Below are 12,687 nucleotides of genomic sequence, written 5' to 3'. Positions count from 1 at the left end.
ATTATTTAAAGACAGCAACACTATAGCACTGGGTTATGGTTACAAATAGCTAAAACAAAATATCTGATATAATATGTGTTTTTAAGTCATAAAAATAATCAATTAATTTTTGAAAGAAAGGTGATGGGAAATTCTACCAACTGACAAGTTATATACACAAAGAAAACATCTTTAAACAATTACTTTTAACTTCACATTAAACCATCTGAATATTCTGCTATTATAGAGGGAGTAAAATTACCAGAATAAAAAAAAAAAATCTTTGCCTTCAAAAGGTATTCAAGCAGCAGTTTCCAAGTTCTAAGGGCTAATTCACATTCCAAAATGTGTAAGTGCTTATTTTAATAAAGTAAGTCAGTGTGGAAATACGGATCCAGGAAGTCTCTTTACTCCAGAGAAACTTATAACTAACTTGGTTTGTCACAAAGATGGAAGGGTGTCCTGGGATGATCCTTCAAGATTTATGTAATGTTCATTCCCAATCTACAGCTCTGCTTTTTTCCTGCGTTTTAGTACCACGGGCTGCACAATAAAACTAGATGTGGCAAGTTAGAACCTGAGGTGAAAGGCATTCTTTCTCCTTCTTACGGCAGAGGAGATTTCGGATTTTTCCTTTACTAATTTTGAATTAGAGAAATAAAATTGAAGAGAAGTCATACTTTTCTCCTATGAGTTTGACTTTGTTTCTTTTTAAAGAGGAAAAGAAGAATTTCCTGCTGTAGTTTCCGTTTCATTCGAAATAGGTACTTCTACTGACACTGAAAACTTAGTTAAAGCACCAAAGCTTTCTAGTTATGAATTTCAAATTCCAACCTACCATTTGATCGCTCTTGGCAGACAAATGTAGCGGGTGTGATTTACTGACTGGTCAGTGGTTCATCTGTGAAAGTCAAGATTAATAAGATTTAATGAAGTAAGTAATTTAATGAAGTAATGAAGTTACTGTTAGTAGTAATGAAGATAAGTATTTGAGCTTTGAATTGTGTTGGAATTTAGTAAAATATAATCTACATTAATACACCATTTATTTTAAGACAACCTAAACCATTATCAGTTGCTGAATACTACATTTCTTTTTCTTAGGATAACTCAGAAGAACTCAGACTACAATTTGTACACTTAATCTAATTAAATAGAGGCTAAATCTATTTTTATCTATATAATGTATTTATTGGATTCTTCATAAAAAATTTTCCTCTCTGAGGCATGAAGGACATTAGAAAAAGAATGACATATTCTTCTCTTCAGTTTTCTGTTACATAATACTAGTTCTTAGTATATCAAAATATTTAGGATCTCTATACCATGGAATGTCATTTTGTGGGTTTCATTTTAATTGAATAATAAAAAAATTTTTAACAGCTTTGGTTCAAAAAAGTAAATTAAATTTAAATATTCTTGGTAGTACTTACATACGATGATTTAATATTACTCTCTTTGAAGCGTTTTTTATTTGAATTATTAATTGCATGATTAAAGAACCACTCCTTGATGTGAAACAATGAGGAAATCTCTCTGAACATAGACATGTTCAGTATTTCTTATCAATAAGGCTTGCCTTTTTTTCTGTGCTCCACAACTCCTCAGGGAAGCAGAAATCTTTGGCTACCAATGCCTGTCAAGGTAATCAACCTTAAAAGTATGATATGGAGAAAAACTAGCTACCTTTAAAGGGAAATTTGGATTCTTTTTAGAGCCTTAAGCTTATTCAAAAGTCAATTTTGCTTTCCACCTATACATCATCCCATATTGTCTATAGTCTTACCTGACCTAAAATAATTTATACTGGATCACTAGTTTTGAAACAGCAGATTAACATTGAGTTCCACCAACTAAATAAAGCCTTAATCTTCAGTTTTGTATCCTCAGATATATTTAGCAAGAAAATGACCAATTTTTTTTTGTCACTATTGTTAACCTGCTATTAGAATGATTTGATAATGTGAACATTAAGATTAGTTCAGGTAAGGTAACCACAGCATCACTGTGAAAAACGACATGTGTTAGGCCATAGCACAAACTGCCTAACATCCATGGTGCATAACATAGACTGAAAAATATGTTCTTCTTCTTGAACATGGTTCATTAGTGTGAAACATGCAAAGACTTATGCAAACCTCAATTTAAGTTCTTTATCTAATGCATTGTTTGCAGTTTTATTAACTCAGTGCTTGTAGTTTAATTCAGCCCCAATCAAGTTTCCAACAAGAATCTGAATATTTTCTAGAGGAACAAACTGATATGGATATAAAATCTATAACTCGTCTATTTCCCTCTGATTAGAAATTCTAAAAATAACTGAATTTTGGAATGCTCTTCACCTAAACTGGCTAATCGATCTTCTAATCGTAAGCTTGCAGTTTGTTGAAAAGATTAAAAAAGTAGACCGACAATCTCAGCAAGTTCCTACTTTTACTTCATGGATAAATCACGAGAGAAATTAACGACCTAGAACAATGGTCATAACCAGCAGTGTGGTGCTGCTTGTTAGCAGAGGAGATGAATGGAAGAAACTCAGCTGGATTTCAAAGTATATAGAGATTTTAGCTCTCAATTATCTGCAGTTGAACTATTAGCATTTGAAATTTTATCGATATTTTTCCCACACATCAGCTGATAATCTCTAGAATAAGGAGAATCTTGATTTACTCTAGATTATGAAAGTTTACACAATGGTTTTACTGGAGACTTCTGCCAGTTTGAAAAGGCAGTTTATTTCCAAAATGGCATATAGACCAGGAAAGGTATTAAATGGGAATCAGAGTTGGATGGAAGCAAAGGATGCTAAGACCTTTACTGTGGTTTTCATTATTATTTTAGAAACATTGTAAGTGATGAGGACAGTGGAGATTCCCCATACTGACATGGAAGCACCAAAAATACCTCCTAAAGTAGAATAGAAATGATGTTTTGATTACTCACTTCTCATTAGTCAGGAGTTATCACACAAATAGCTCACTTTTGTAAAGCAGTCATTTCAAACTTTAGGCTTTATTTACAATGACAATTTTTATATCTTTATTACTTAGAAAATAATTTATATTTTTCCATCATTTAAACAAAGAATAGGCCTGAGTCTCATGCCTTTTGCACAGCTTTTACCTTGAAAGAAAGTTCTCTGGGAAAGTGACAGGGGGCATCAAGAAATTGCAAATCAAGAGAGACGGGGACACGAGGAAATCATCATACATACATGTAATACGAACAATCTGCATGACATACAATCCCCTTTCTTTAGTTTTACTGGGATTGCAATGGTTAGGATTTGTTTTGGAATTCCATCAAAATGGAACAGAAAGAAATGGGTATCGTGTTTTTAGAAAGTGGATATTTTCTTAAACATAACATGAGGAAATTCCTTCACTTGTCATATAAAGACCAATATAGATATATCCCTGTACAGAGCTACTGTTTTCATCTTCTACTGAGAGCAAAACCAGGTCTTATATAAATGACAAAAAAATAATTTTATAGTTAAAAAAAATAAAACTAAAGTGGTGTTTTCACCAAGGAAATTATATTCTAAAGGTTGCCTTAGATAGATAACTGTAAAGACACTCTATTAGCATTTGGAAATGACAACGATGACACTCATAGTATACCTGGTCTTCGCCTTAACAGAGAGTAACCACTAGCATCAAGGTCATCAGTTCCAACTTTTCCTACCATTGGTTTTATGGCTGTCTATACAGTTATCCTTACCCTAAATGGGCTAGAAATTCCTTCATTTGAAAGACCTGAGTTTATCTAATGGCACCTATAATTAGGCTCATATAAAAATGTAGTAAATTGCAACAAATACACTGGCACCACAGGAAGTAAGCTCCGGAGTTGGAAGTGAACACAGTAATATTGCTGTCACCAAGGAAGGGGAGAACATCACTAACAGAAAATAACTTCTTATGTCCCTAGGCATCCTTTGGGATGTATTCTGTGTGTATGACAGTCACACACTGGATGAATCTCCTCTGCTTCAATTGACTTCTAGCTTTCATATATTGGCAATTTATTTTTGAAATAAAAATTATCAACCTGCCTGGACTGATGAACACAATTATGAAATGAAGAGGTTCTAATTGTTTTGACCACCAGTATTCCTATTATTTCATGGATCTTAAAACAAAACAAACAAACAAACACCAGGCAGTTTGCTAAGCTCTCCAGTCTGGCAGCCAGGATGACTCCTACTCGGGGCCAGGCAGCCTTGATGTAGCTGCCTATATAAATGGTTATGGACTCTCAACTGCCCTCTCACCATTCTACTTGCTCCACACGTAGATTTTTTCTCTACTTATATTTATTTTAGAGATGAAAGACATTTGGAGAAAGGGAAAAGATTAGTTTTGTTAAGTAACTAGATGCAAGACGTATGTGAATATGAACACATTTTTTTCCTTCTCTTATTTGCAAGGGAAGGAGAACAGTTAAATTCATGGGGAAACGTGTTTGACTCACAGTAATTTCTGCAAACATTGAGACACACAGGCAATACTAAGAAAAAGGAAAACAACTCGATAAGTCCTAAATAATGAACACCTGTTGTTAACTCAGAAAAATACTGAAATTGCTGTAATTATTTAGGTACAGTCTGAGTCCATTTGATCCTTTTCATATTTTCCTGCTTATTGGGAAATCTGCCTTGAAACCATGTTTATTTTTGATTGCATTATCTTTGGCTCATTTAAAGAATGCTATGGATTATTATAAAGCCATCACTTTGGAAGGGAAGAATATAATATCAATTTATGAGAAACAAAGGCATTTTTAATGTAAACACTCTTTTCTATGACTTCAGAGGAAATAAAAAGTAGAAATCACAATCAAGGTGTACTTAGAAGCTAAGATTGTTTACATGATGAGCAGATCCGTATATGGTCCTGAAGCAAGAGTTACAACCAAAAAGTGTTGGGAAGAAATGGACACCAATGACAAACATTTAGTATTGGTTAAGAAAGTACTTCACTTGGGAGGTATCAACCCAAAAGTTAGCAAAAGTTACTAGTGAAAAAACATTCTTCGCAGCATCCTCATTTAATTGGCATAAAATAACTGTATCAGATTATCATTTAAATTAGAATAGGTAGATGAGTGGCTGTCCATAGACCTCCATGCAAATGAATCATCACTCTTTTTCTGGACTTGGGGATGTAATCAATGTATCAAAACATATACATTGTATCAATGTATCATTGTAGCAAATGTATACATGTATACAATGTATCAAAATGGTGATTAAAATATAACTTTATAAAAATGTTTTCCTTTTCCCTTTTTTTTTAAAAAAAGAGTTTACTATCTACAGAAACAAAAAAAAAATCTTTATATTTACATCAAGATAACTATTCATGACATACAATATGAAATAAAATATTGAAAGTGAGTATCAACTTTTTAAATAGGTATGGCTCACAGCATAAACAAGTGTAGATAAACAAACCAAAAAAAAAAAACAAAGACTTTCAATAATAGGCCCAGTCCCCCCAAAATCCATCTATAATCTTCCCTGTCAAAAGAAGCACGATGATGGGCCTGACTGCAGATAGAAGCTACTCCATCACACAGCATGTGGAGTCTCATAACAGGGTTGGTCAGTGGGACCTTCCCCACCCAAAAGCCAATCCTTCAACAGTTGCCAAGAATCAGGCTTTCAGTCTGTCAACACACACCGAACCCGAGGGGGAAATTTCCCCCTTCCCCTCTTGCTATAAATCCCAAAGTGGGTTTCTCTTAGCCTTTCTCTCTTTTTAATTTTTCTACCGTACATTTTGCAGTAAATTAAGACATGGGAGATCACTGTTAAGAGCAATGTCCCAGATCTTCTCTGGCAACCTTTTAGAATTCTAACCTGATGAAAAGACCTGACTCTAGCTCCTTCCTAGGTGTTTCTGTATAAAGAAAGCCATCCCCTTAAATTTCAGGTGAGGGACAGACACACTCATAGACAAACAGCTCCTATACATTCATTAGGCGAGTAGATTGGAAAATGCCTCAGTCTTCCAGGTTTAAGGCTGGTGACAGAGAGCCTCCAAGTGGTGTATCGCAGTAGTACCAGTCACGTGGCCCTCTCGCCCAGCCAGGGAATACCCTCCCTCTGCAGAGGGAACTTTATGAAGCGAAACGGAGGAAGGCATTTGCAATGGCCGCCTCTCAAAGATACTCCAGACTGAACTCCCTTCTGTTTGTTCACATGTGTTGAGTCCTGTGCTGCAGCAATTCCATGAACCGCTGAAACCACACAAATCTCTTCACAGACACACATACACACAGACACCCTTTCAATCCCTCCCCCCTCACACACACACACACACACACACACAAACACACACATACGATGTTGGCAGGATGTGTAAGAATTCAAATAATGCTCTGGAACTTTCATCCCTCAGTACTAAGAGCAAAAGCTTCTTAGCTGTAACCTGCATTTGCTGCACTGCTCTCCTGCTAAGCCGCACCATTTCCCTTGCGAATTGTTTTCCTTTATTTTTACCTTTATGATTTATTATATCACAGTGACCACTATATATCTTACTATGAACGTTACTAAATTGTGGAGCCAGTATTCCTGGCTTTCAGTGTGTATGTGTGTATGTGTGTGTGAATATGTTTTACATGTATCTACGTGAGAGCTTATATACATACACACATATATATTTCTTCCTTAAAAAAATCCTTAGAAGCTGGTGTTGCAAATGTGAAAGCTTCTCTGAGCAAGAGTTTTTAACAAGGTACCTCACTGTAAAAATAAACACGTAAAATGCGAAAAATCCCCCAATGCAATAACCATTTGCCCATCTTCTTGTATTTCTACAGTGTCGTGTCTAAGTGTTGTGCTGGCTTGAAAAGAGTCTGTGACAAGTCACTCAGTTCGGAAACACAGCTCATTCTATCCATTGTCACTGGTTTGGCTTTGGGGTGGGGATCTCCTCTTCTCTCGACTTCCCTTTCTCTTCCTCTTCTTCCCTGATGGCCTGGATCTGTTCTGAGGGATGCTGCTGGGGGCACTGGTCCAGAGACTGATTTTCCATGCCCGCCAACCGCTGTTCCTCTTCAATGACTTTCTTCCACATCTTGTGGTTCTGCAGGAGGTGCTGAGTTATTTGGCAGTAGATTTTCCTCCTTTTGAAAGTTTTCTTTCCTGAGAAAACACCAAATAAGACTACTTATTTGTGTGCTGAGTACATGACAGTTATTTCTTTTCATATTATTAACAAGAGTTAAGCACCCAATGGATACCTCTATCTATCATTTGATTTGTATATTGTAATAATGTCATCTTTGAGAGTGGGGAAATAAGAGGAAGACAGCAATAACCATTAATATACCAGTGAAATGTAACTGTGAACAGTATTTAATGCTTGGTAGCATCTAATACAAGGTTCTGCGTGTATCTTGGTATTACTCCTATTACATTCACATCTTCGAGGAATTATCATTATTCCTTAAAGGAAGTTACGTCTTCCTTTATTTTGTCAACCAATTCAACTCACAAAAGTCTACAAGACTGATTTCTTTAAACACGGTTTTGGTGTTACCGTTCTGCTTTATATGGATTAAAAAATGAATTTCAAACTCCTCTCAAAGTTCTCCCACAAGCTAGCCAAACATTCTTCTGCAGTCTTCCTCCTTCTGCAGCCTGGCTCCTTAACTTAATGTGGATACTTAACTGCTCTCTTGTCTGTATATACACTGAACTCCTCTGCTTTCAAGCTGGCACTGCCCCTCCTTCTGAAATGTTCTCAGTCACTGACAGTTCATGTCCATTTATCATTTTAAGACCAAGTCAGATTTCACTGAATTCCTCTTCTAAGAAATAATCTGTCTCTGTCTTCTAAACTCTCATGTCACTCCAAATATACTTCTCCGAGTAGATACTGTTTCCATTTCTCCTTATCATTATCTCTTTTTCTGGTAACTGCATATCCAAAATCATTTAGGGGGAACTCTCACCCCTTCTTTCAATTACAAAGTCCTATAAAAAGTTGTCAAACTCTTCTTCCCCACCCACCTCCTGACAACACAGCTGTGTCACAGTGATCAGTCAATAAGCAGGTATGTGACCCAAGTCAGGCCAATCAGAGTCCTTCCCTGAGATTTTTCCCAACAGCACAGAATGAGCATGAAGTCAGGGAATGGGGATTGGAGCTCTCTTCTCCTCTGCTTGTGTATCTGGAATGAAGTGGATATAGACCTGGCTGTAGTTCCGGCTTCACGAAGAAAGCAAGGTTGAAAGAATAAGCTGTCAGGCAGGTGAGTCAGAGATAAGAGCAGAAGCAAGTAAGTGTGGATACTAGCCAACATCATGTTTACGACAACCAATAATTTTCCCTTTTGTATATACTCACTTGATTGGAGTTTTGTCACTTGTAACAAAAACAATGTCCTAATAATGTACCTCCTTGAAGGCACTTATCCTGTTTTCATATAGTCTAGGCATTGGCTCCTCAACTAGACTATAGCCTCTTTCAGGGAGCCTTGTAAAGTCCTGTACAGATCTTAAAGATGACAAGGCTCACAAACATGCATTTAATAAATAACGAAATTATATTTTCTTGCAATCAAACAATTTAATGCTTTCAATGGAAGTACTACAGACAATTTTCACAGAAGTGCATCTCTTGATTGAGGAACTGTAATAAAACCAATGTCAACAAAAGAAACATAAGACGTTTTAAAGAATTTGAATTGATGTAATAATTCACTATTTAGGCTTCCAATTGCTTACCGACTTATTAAGCACCCAGTATATACTATGTGTGCCAGGTTCTAGAGATTCACTGATGGGTAAGATAGATAGAATGCTTGCCAGCATGGAGCTTTACTCTAGTAGGAAGAAAGAGAGTGAACAAGTAAGTACAATTATACTGAGTCTTACAAAGTCTTTGAAAGGTGTCAGAAAAAGAGGGCAATGACTCAGGTGAGAGGATACTGCATGATGATGGTCGGTTGGACTAGGATGACGGTAATGGAAATGAAGATAAGTAGATAAATGCGAGATATATATGCGAGGTTTAAGTCAACAAGACTTTGGCAACTGATTAGATGTTGGGAATAAAGAAGAGGCAGGAATAAAAGGTAATCCTGAGCTATCGGGCCTGAGCAGTTGAGTAGATGGTGGTAAGATGTACCAAGAAAGGGAATATTAGATGAGGAGGAGATTTGAACATGAAGGGTCTGAGAGACCTCCAAGAGGAGAGGTAAAGTAGGCAGCTGCTCTTGAGCTTAGAAGAGAGTTCTGTTCTTTTCCAAGCAACCAGAATATAATATAACTCTCAGTACCTTCATCTGAGTGACCATTTTAGACTTAGGCCAAGAATTTAGGAGTTAGGCTATGATCCTCCCATTAGACTATAAACTTGCCTATGGACAGAATCTTATTTCTCCTTTTTGTGTGTATATCCACAAGGCCCAGACTTTAGTAAGTATTCAGTAAGAGTCTACTAAATGAATCACATTCTCTACAGTTTCTGTTTCACAGTAAAGGTGAAGTGCTGATAGGTGATAAAAATGATAATGATGTGAAAAAGTTGTCCACAGGAAATTCTGATCTAATTGAGACTACATTAAAGAGTTAACAGAACAAACTGACAGGATGATCAACAAGAATATTTGGGTTTACTTAATGAAGTAATAATGATTTACAATGTATAATCTGGAAGAAAAGAAGACAAAAAATAGTACAAATAGCAAAAAAAAAAAAAAAAAGGAAAAAGAAAAAAAGAGCCAATTGCTAGGAGATTTGCCAAAGGAACTAGATCTCTTGGAGGCCATCCACCAAAACTTTTGTGGAATTGCTAATGATTCCTTCAACAGTTTTATTAAAACATACCACAGACAGTTCTTGCACTTTATAGGATAATAAGATCAATTTTTAAAACAAAGTTCAGAAAAAGGACATAAAATTATATTGAATTACTTCTGAACCACACAGACACATAACAAAATTATTAAATTGAATGAATGCCAGGGGGAATGGATGCAGGCAGAGTCATAAGAATTAAAAAAAATCTGTTTACTGTATTCATTATTTTATTCATGAGTTGGACCCATCAATCCAGCTTATACTGACTGCCTACTAACTGACAAGCAGTTTTCTGGATACTATGGAAATAAAGACTAATTAGTCTAATAGCTTGCCTTAAAGGAGCTTAGAGTCTATAGGAGAAAGAGCGAGGAAGACAAAAACTGAAACACACATGCTATGCTTTATGATAGACATAGGCATGTGACCAAGATGGCCTTAATATTCCCCTCAGCTTGCCTAAACTTTAGACGGGTCTCTTCCAGGCTATAGGACCCTGACTTCCCTTTTCTTAGAGCATTTACTTTAAAAAACGTGTAATTGCAAATTCTTTCTCTGTCCCTTTGTAATATAGATAAATCTTCTCCCAGCCTCTAGCCAGTTCTACAACCCAGGGACTTCTTCGTCAAGGACCTGGGAGCCAGCCTTTTGAAAAGCAATCATCAAGAAAGACAGAGTCCCTATATTCCAGTCTCTGTGGGAGCACAGGTGCCTAACTTATAAGTACCAATTAGCGAGCACAGATGGCCTAATCACATCGACCAACTCCCCTCTAGGGTCCTCCAGTACTTTTTCACTAGCTCATCCCAGGGCTTAAAAACTCTCCTGCTTTTGTTTCAGTGCAGTGGAATTCAGTTTCTCTCCCCTCACGCAATAGTCTTGAATAAAGTTTTCCTTGCCTTTTTTATGACTGTGTGGTGTAATTTCTCTCTAATTCATGCATGGCAACACAAGAAACTTAATCTGTGAGGGAGTAGGTAAGATTTTTTTCAGAGGACATGACACCTGAGCTGAGATGTAAATCAGGAGAATTAAATACACTGGGTGAAGAAGGGGCTGGCAGCATCCTAGGCAGAGTGAAGGGATGTGTACAGGCGGAAGGGCGCGGGGCCCTGGAGCATGACGTCAATTTCTTCATTTGAAGGCTTCTTAACAAGGGCAACATATATGTATAAACTAAAACTTTAAAAACTCTGGGTTCTTTCCATAAAAATCAATAAAATACATTCCTAATGCATTTGACTTTTAAAAGCAAATCTTTAAAATTACTCTTCTACCAAAGCCATCGACTTGTCTCCTTCTACTTTGTTTTCATTGTAGTTAAGTACAAATCAGCTTCTGTTGAAATGTTTAAATGTTAATAGACTTTTGAACCTAATCCTTTGAGTCAAGAGAGTGACAGATGACCATTGGCTGACGGACAGACTCGAACGACGGTTATAGGGAACACTCTACTGCTCAAGGTGATTATTCCATCTGAAAGTCATACACATTCATGGCAGGGCATTCACAGGGAAGAAGTTAACAAAAGCTCAATTTTCCTCCTATTCCTTTCAGGGCAGCCCCCAAGAGAGCAGCTGTTCTCTTATTATTGCTGTTAAACGTTAGCAATAAACCTCTCCGGAATTAAAACTGAATGAGGTGACGTAGAAGAAAGTTTGTACCAAATAAATTTGCGTAGATTAGAGTCGGCAGGTGGTCTAAAACATGCCTGTATTGGGAGCCAAATTGTTCAGCACTGGAACCTTTTGAAATGAGAACAAAGAGCCTTTCACTGCTTGAATTCTAAATGCAGCTTAGTACTTCATTAGAAACCTCTTAGTTCGCTGTAGGAATCTTTCAGATTTAATTATGAGGTGGGGAAAAAGCCTTCTTTCCCTAGGATACCATATTGAAACACTTTATTCTGTGTTTCCTGAGAGATCTCCAAGTTTTGCAAATTGCTGAAATTATCAGTGCATATTTAATTTAAATTTTTTCTGAAACCTCAGTTTCAAGCTAAACTGAGTCAACCATTCAAATCCACATGAATTCTGAAATTAAAATTACTAAGTCAGTAGCAACGGGGTTAAAAATGAGGAAACTCGGGTTTCCTTTCTGGTTCTGCAGAAACCATCTACACCTTGGGATGTTACTTAAACTTCTGAGCCTCAGTCTAGTCTTTTATAAAATGAGGCAGCTGAATTGGATGATGGTTGATTTTCCTTCCGTTTCCAAAATTTCCTATCTCCATGTGGCCAATTTTTAGAAATACTAACATTGCTCAACTTTTATCATTTACTTAGCTATCAAGGGATACTTTAAAGAAAATTTTTCAAAAGCAAGAGTATCACAGCACTGTTGACAGATATTTTAAATTTTGATGTAAGGCGGCCTGTTGACTTTTAGAAGCCATTAGTAAACAGAAGCCACGGAATCCTCATTGCTTCTTTAGGGAGCTTGATAAAAAATGAGAAGGTCAGGAGAGTAACGTCAGAATCTGGAAGTCAGTATGGCAACTTAAACCTACAGAACAGAAAGGAATAGAGTATTTGGTTGTGGCATTTGTTACTAACGCCAATGCTGACAAGTTGAGCTTGTTACAACCCCTGGCCTTGGTTCTTCACTTCTTGATGCCTGTAGTATGTGTGTGTTTCTTCAGTGCGTTTGAGTTCAAATAGCAATCAGTTAGGGCCCGTGGGACAAACCTTTTCTAGAGGCTAAGCCGACAACACTTTATAGCATCACCCAGTGAAAAACTGTCCTTAGTCAGATAGCAAACTACCTGGCTCTTTGAAGTGAAAACAAGTAAAAAAAGAAAACTAATACATATTTATTAAATGAACAAATGAATAAATAAACATGAATCTTAAGTCTTGGCTCCAACCTCTGAGTCCCAAGATCACAAA

General features: G+C 36.6%; 1 protein-coding gene across 3 annotated transcripts in view; it reads right to left on the bottom strand.

Annotated features, from left to right (window-relative positions):
* Positions 1 to 2,976: 2,976 nt before the first annotated feature.
* PDE3A (phosphodiesterase 3A) overlaps positions 2,977 to 12,687 on the bottom strand; it is a 288,986-nt gene continuing 279,275 nt past the window's right edge. For all 3 annotated transcript variants that reach the window (XM_014832421.3, XM_070493965.1, XM_070493966.1), the window contains exon 16: positions 2,977 to 7,135. In XM_014832421.3, the coding sequence (XP_014687907.1) occupies positions 6,894 to 7,135 (242 nt within the window). In that variant the 3' untranslated portion in view covers positions 2,977 to 6,893. The remainder of the gene's footprint in view (positions 7,136 to 12,687) is intronic.

The sequence above is a fragment of the Equus asinus genome, chromosome 22 (assembly GCF_041296235.1).
Source record: "Equus asinus isolate D_3611 breed Donkey chromosome 22, EquAss-T2T_v2, whole genome shotgun sequence".
NCBI classification, from domain to species: domain Eukaryota; kingdom Metazoa; phylum Chordata; class Mammalia; order Perissodactyla; family Equidae; genus Equus; species Equus asinus.
Note: the sequence above shows the minus strand (reverse complement) of the source record. Positions and strands in the feature narration are given on the sequence as shown.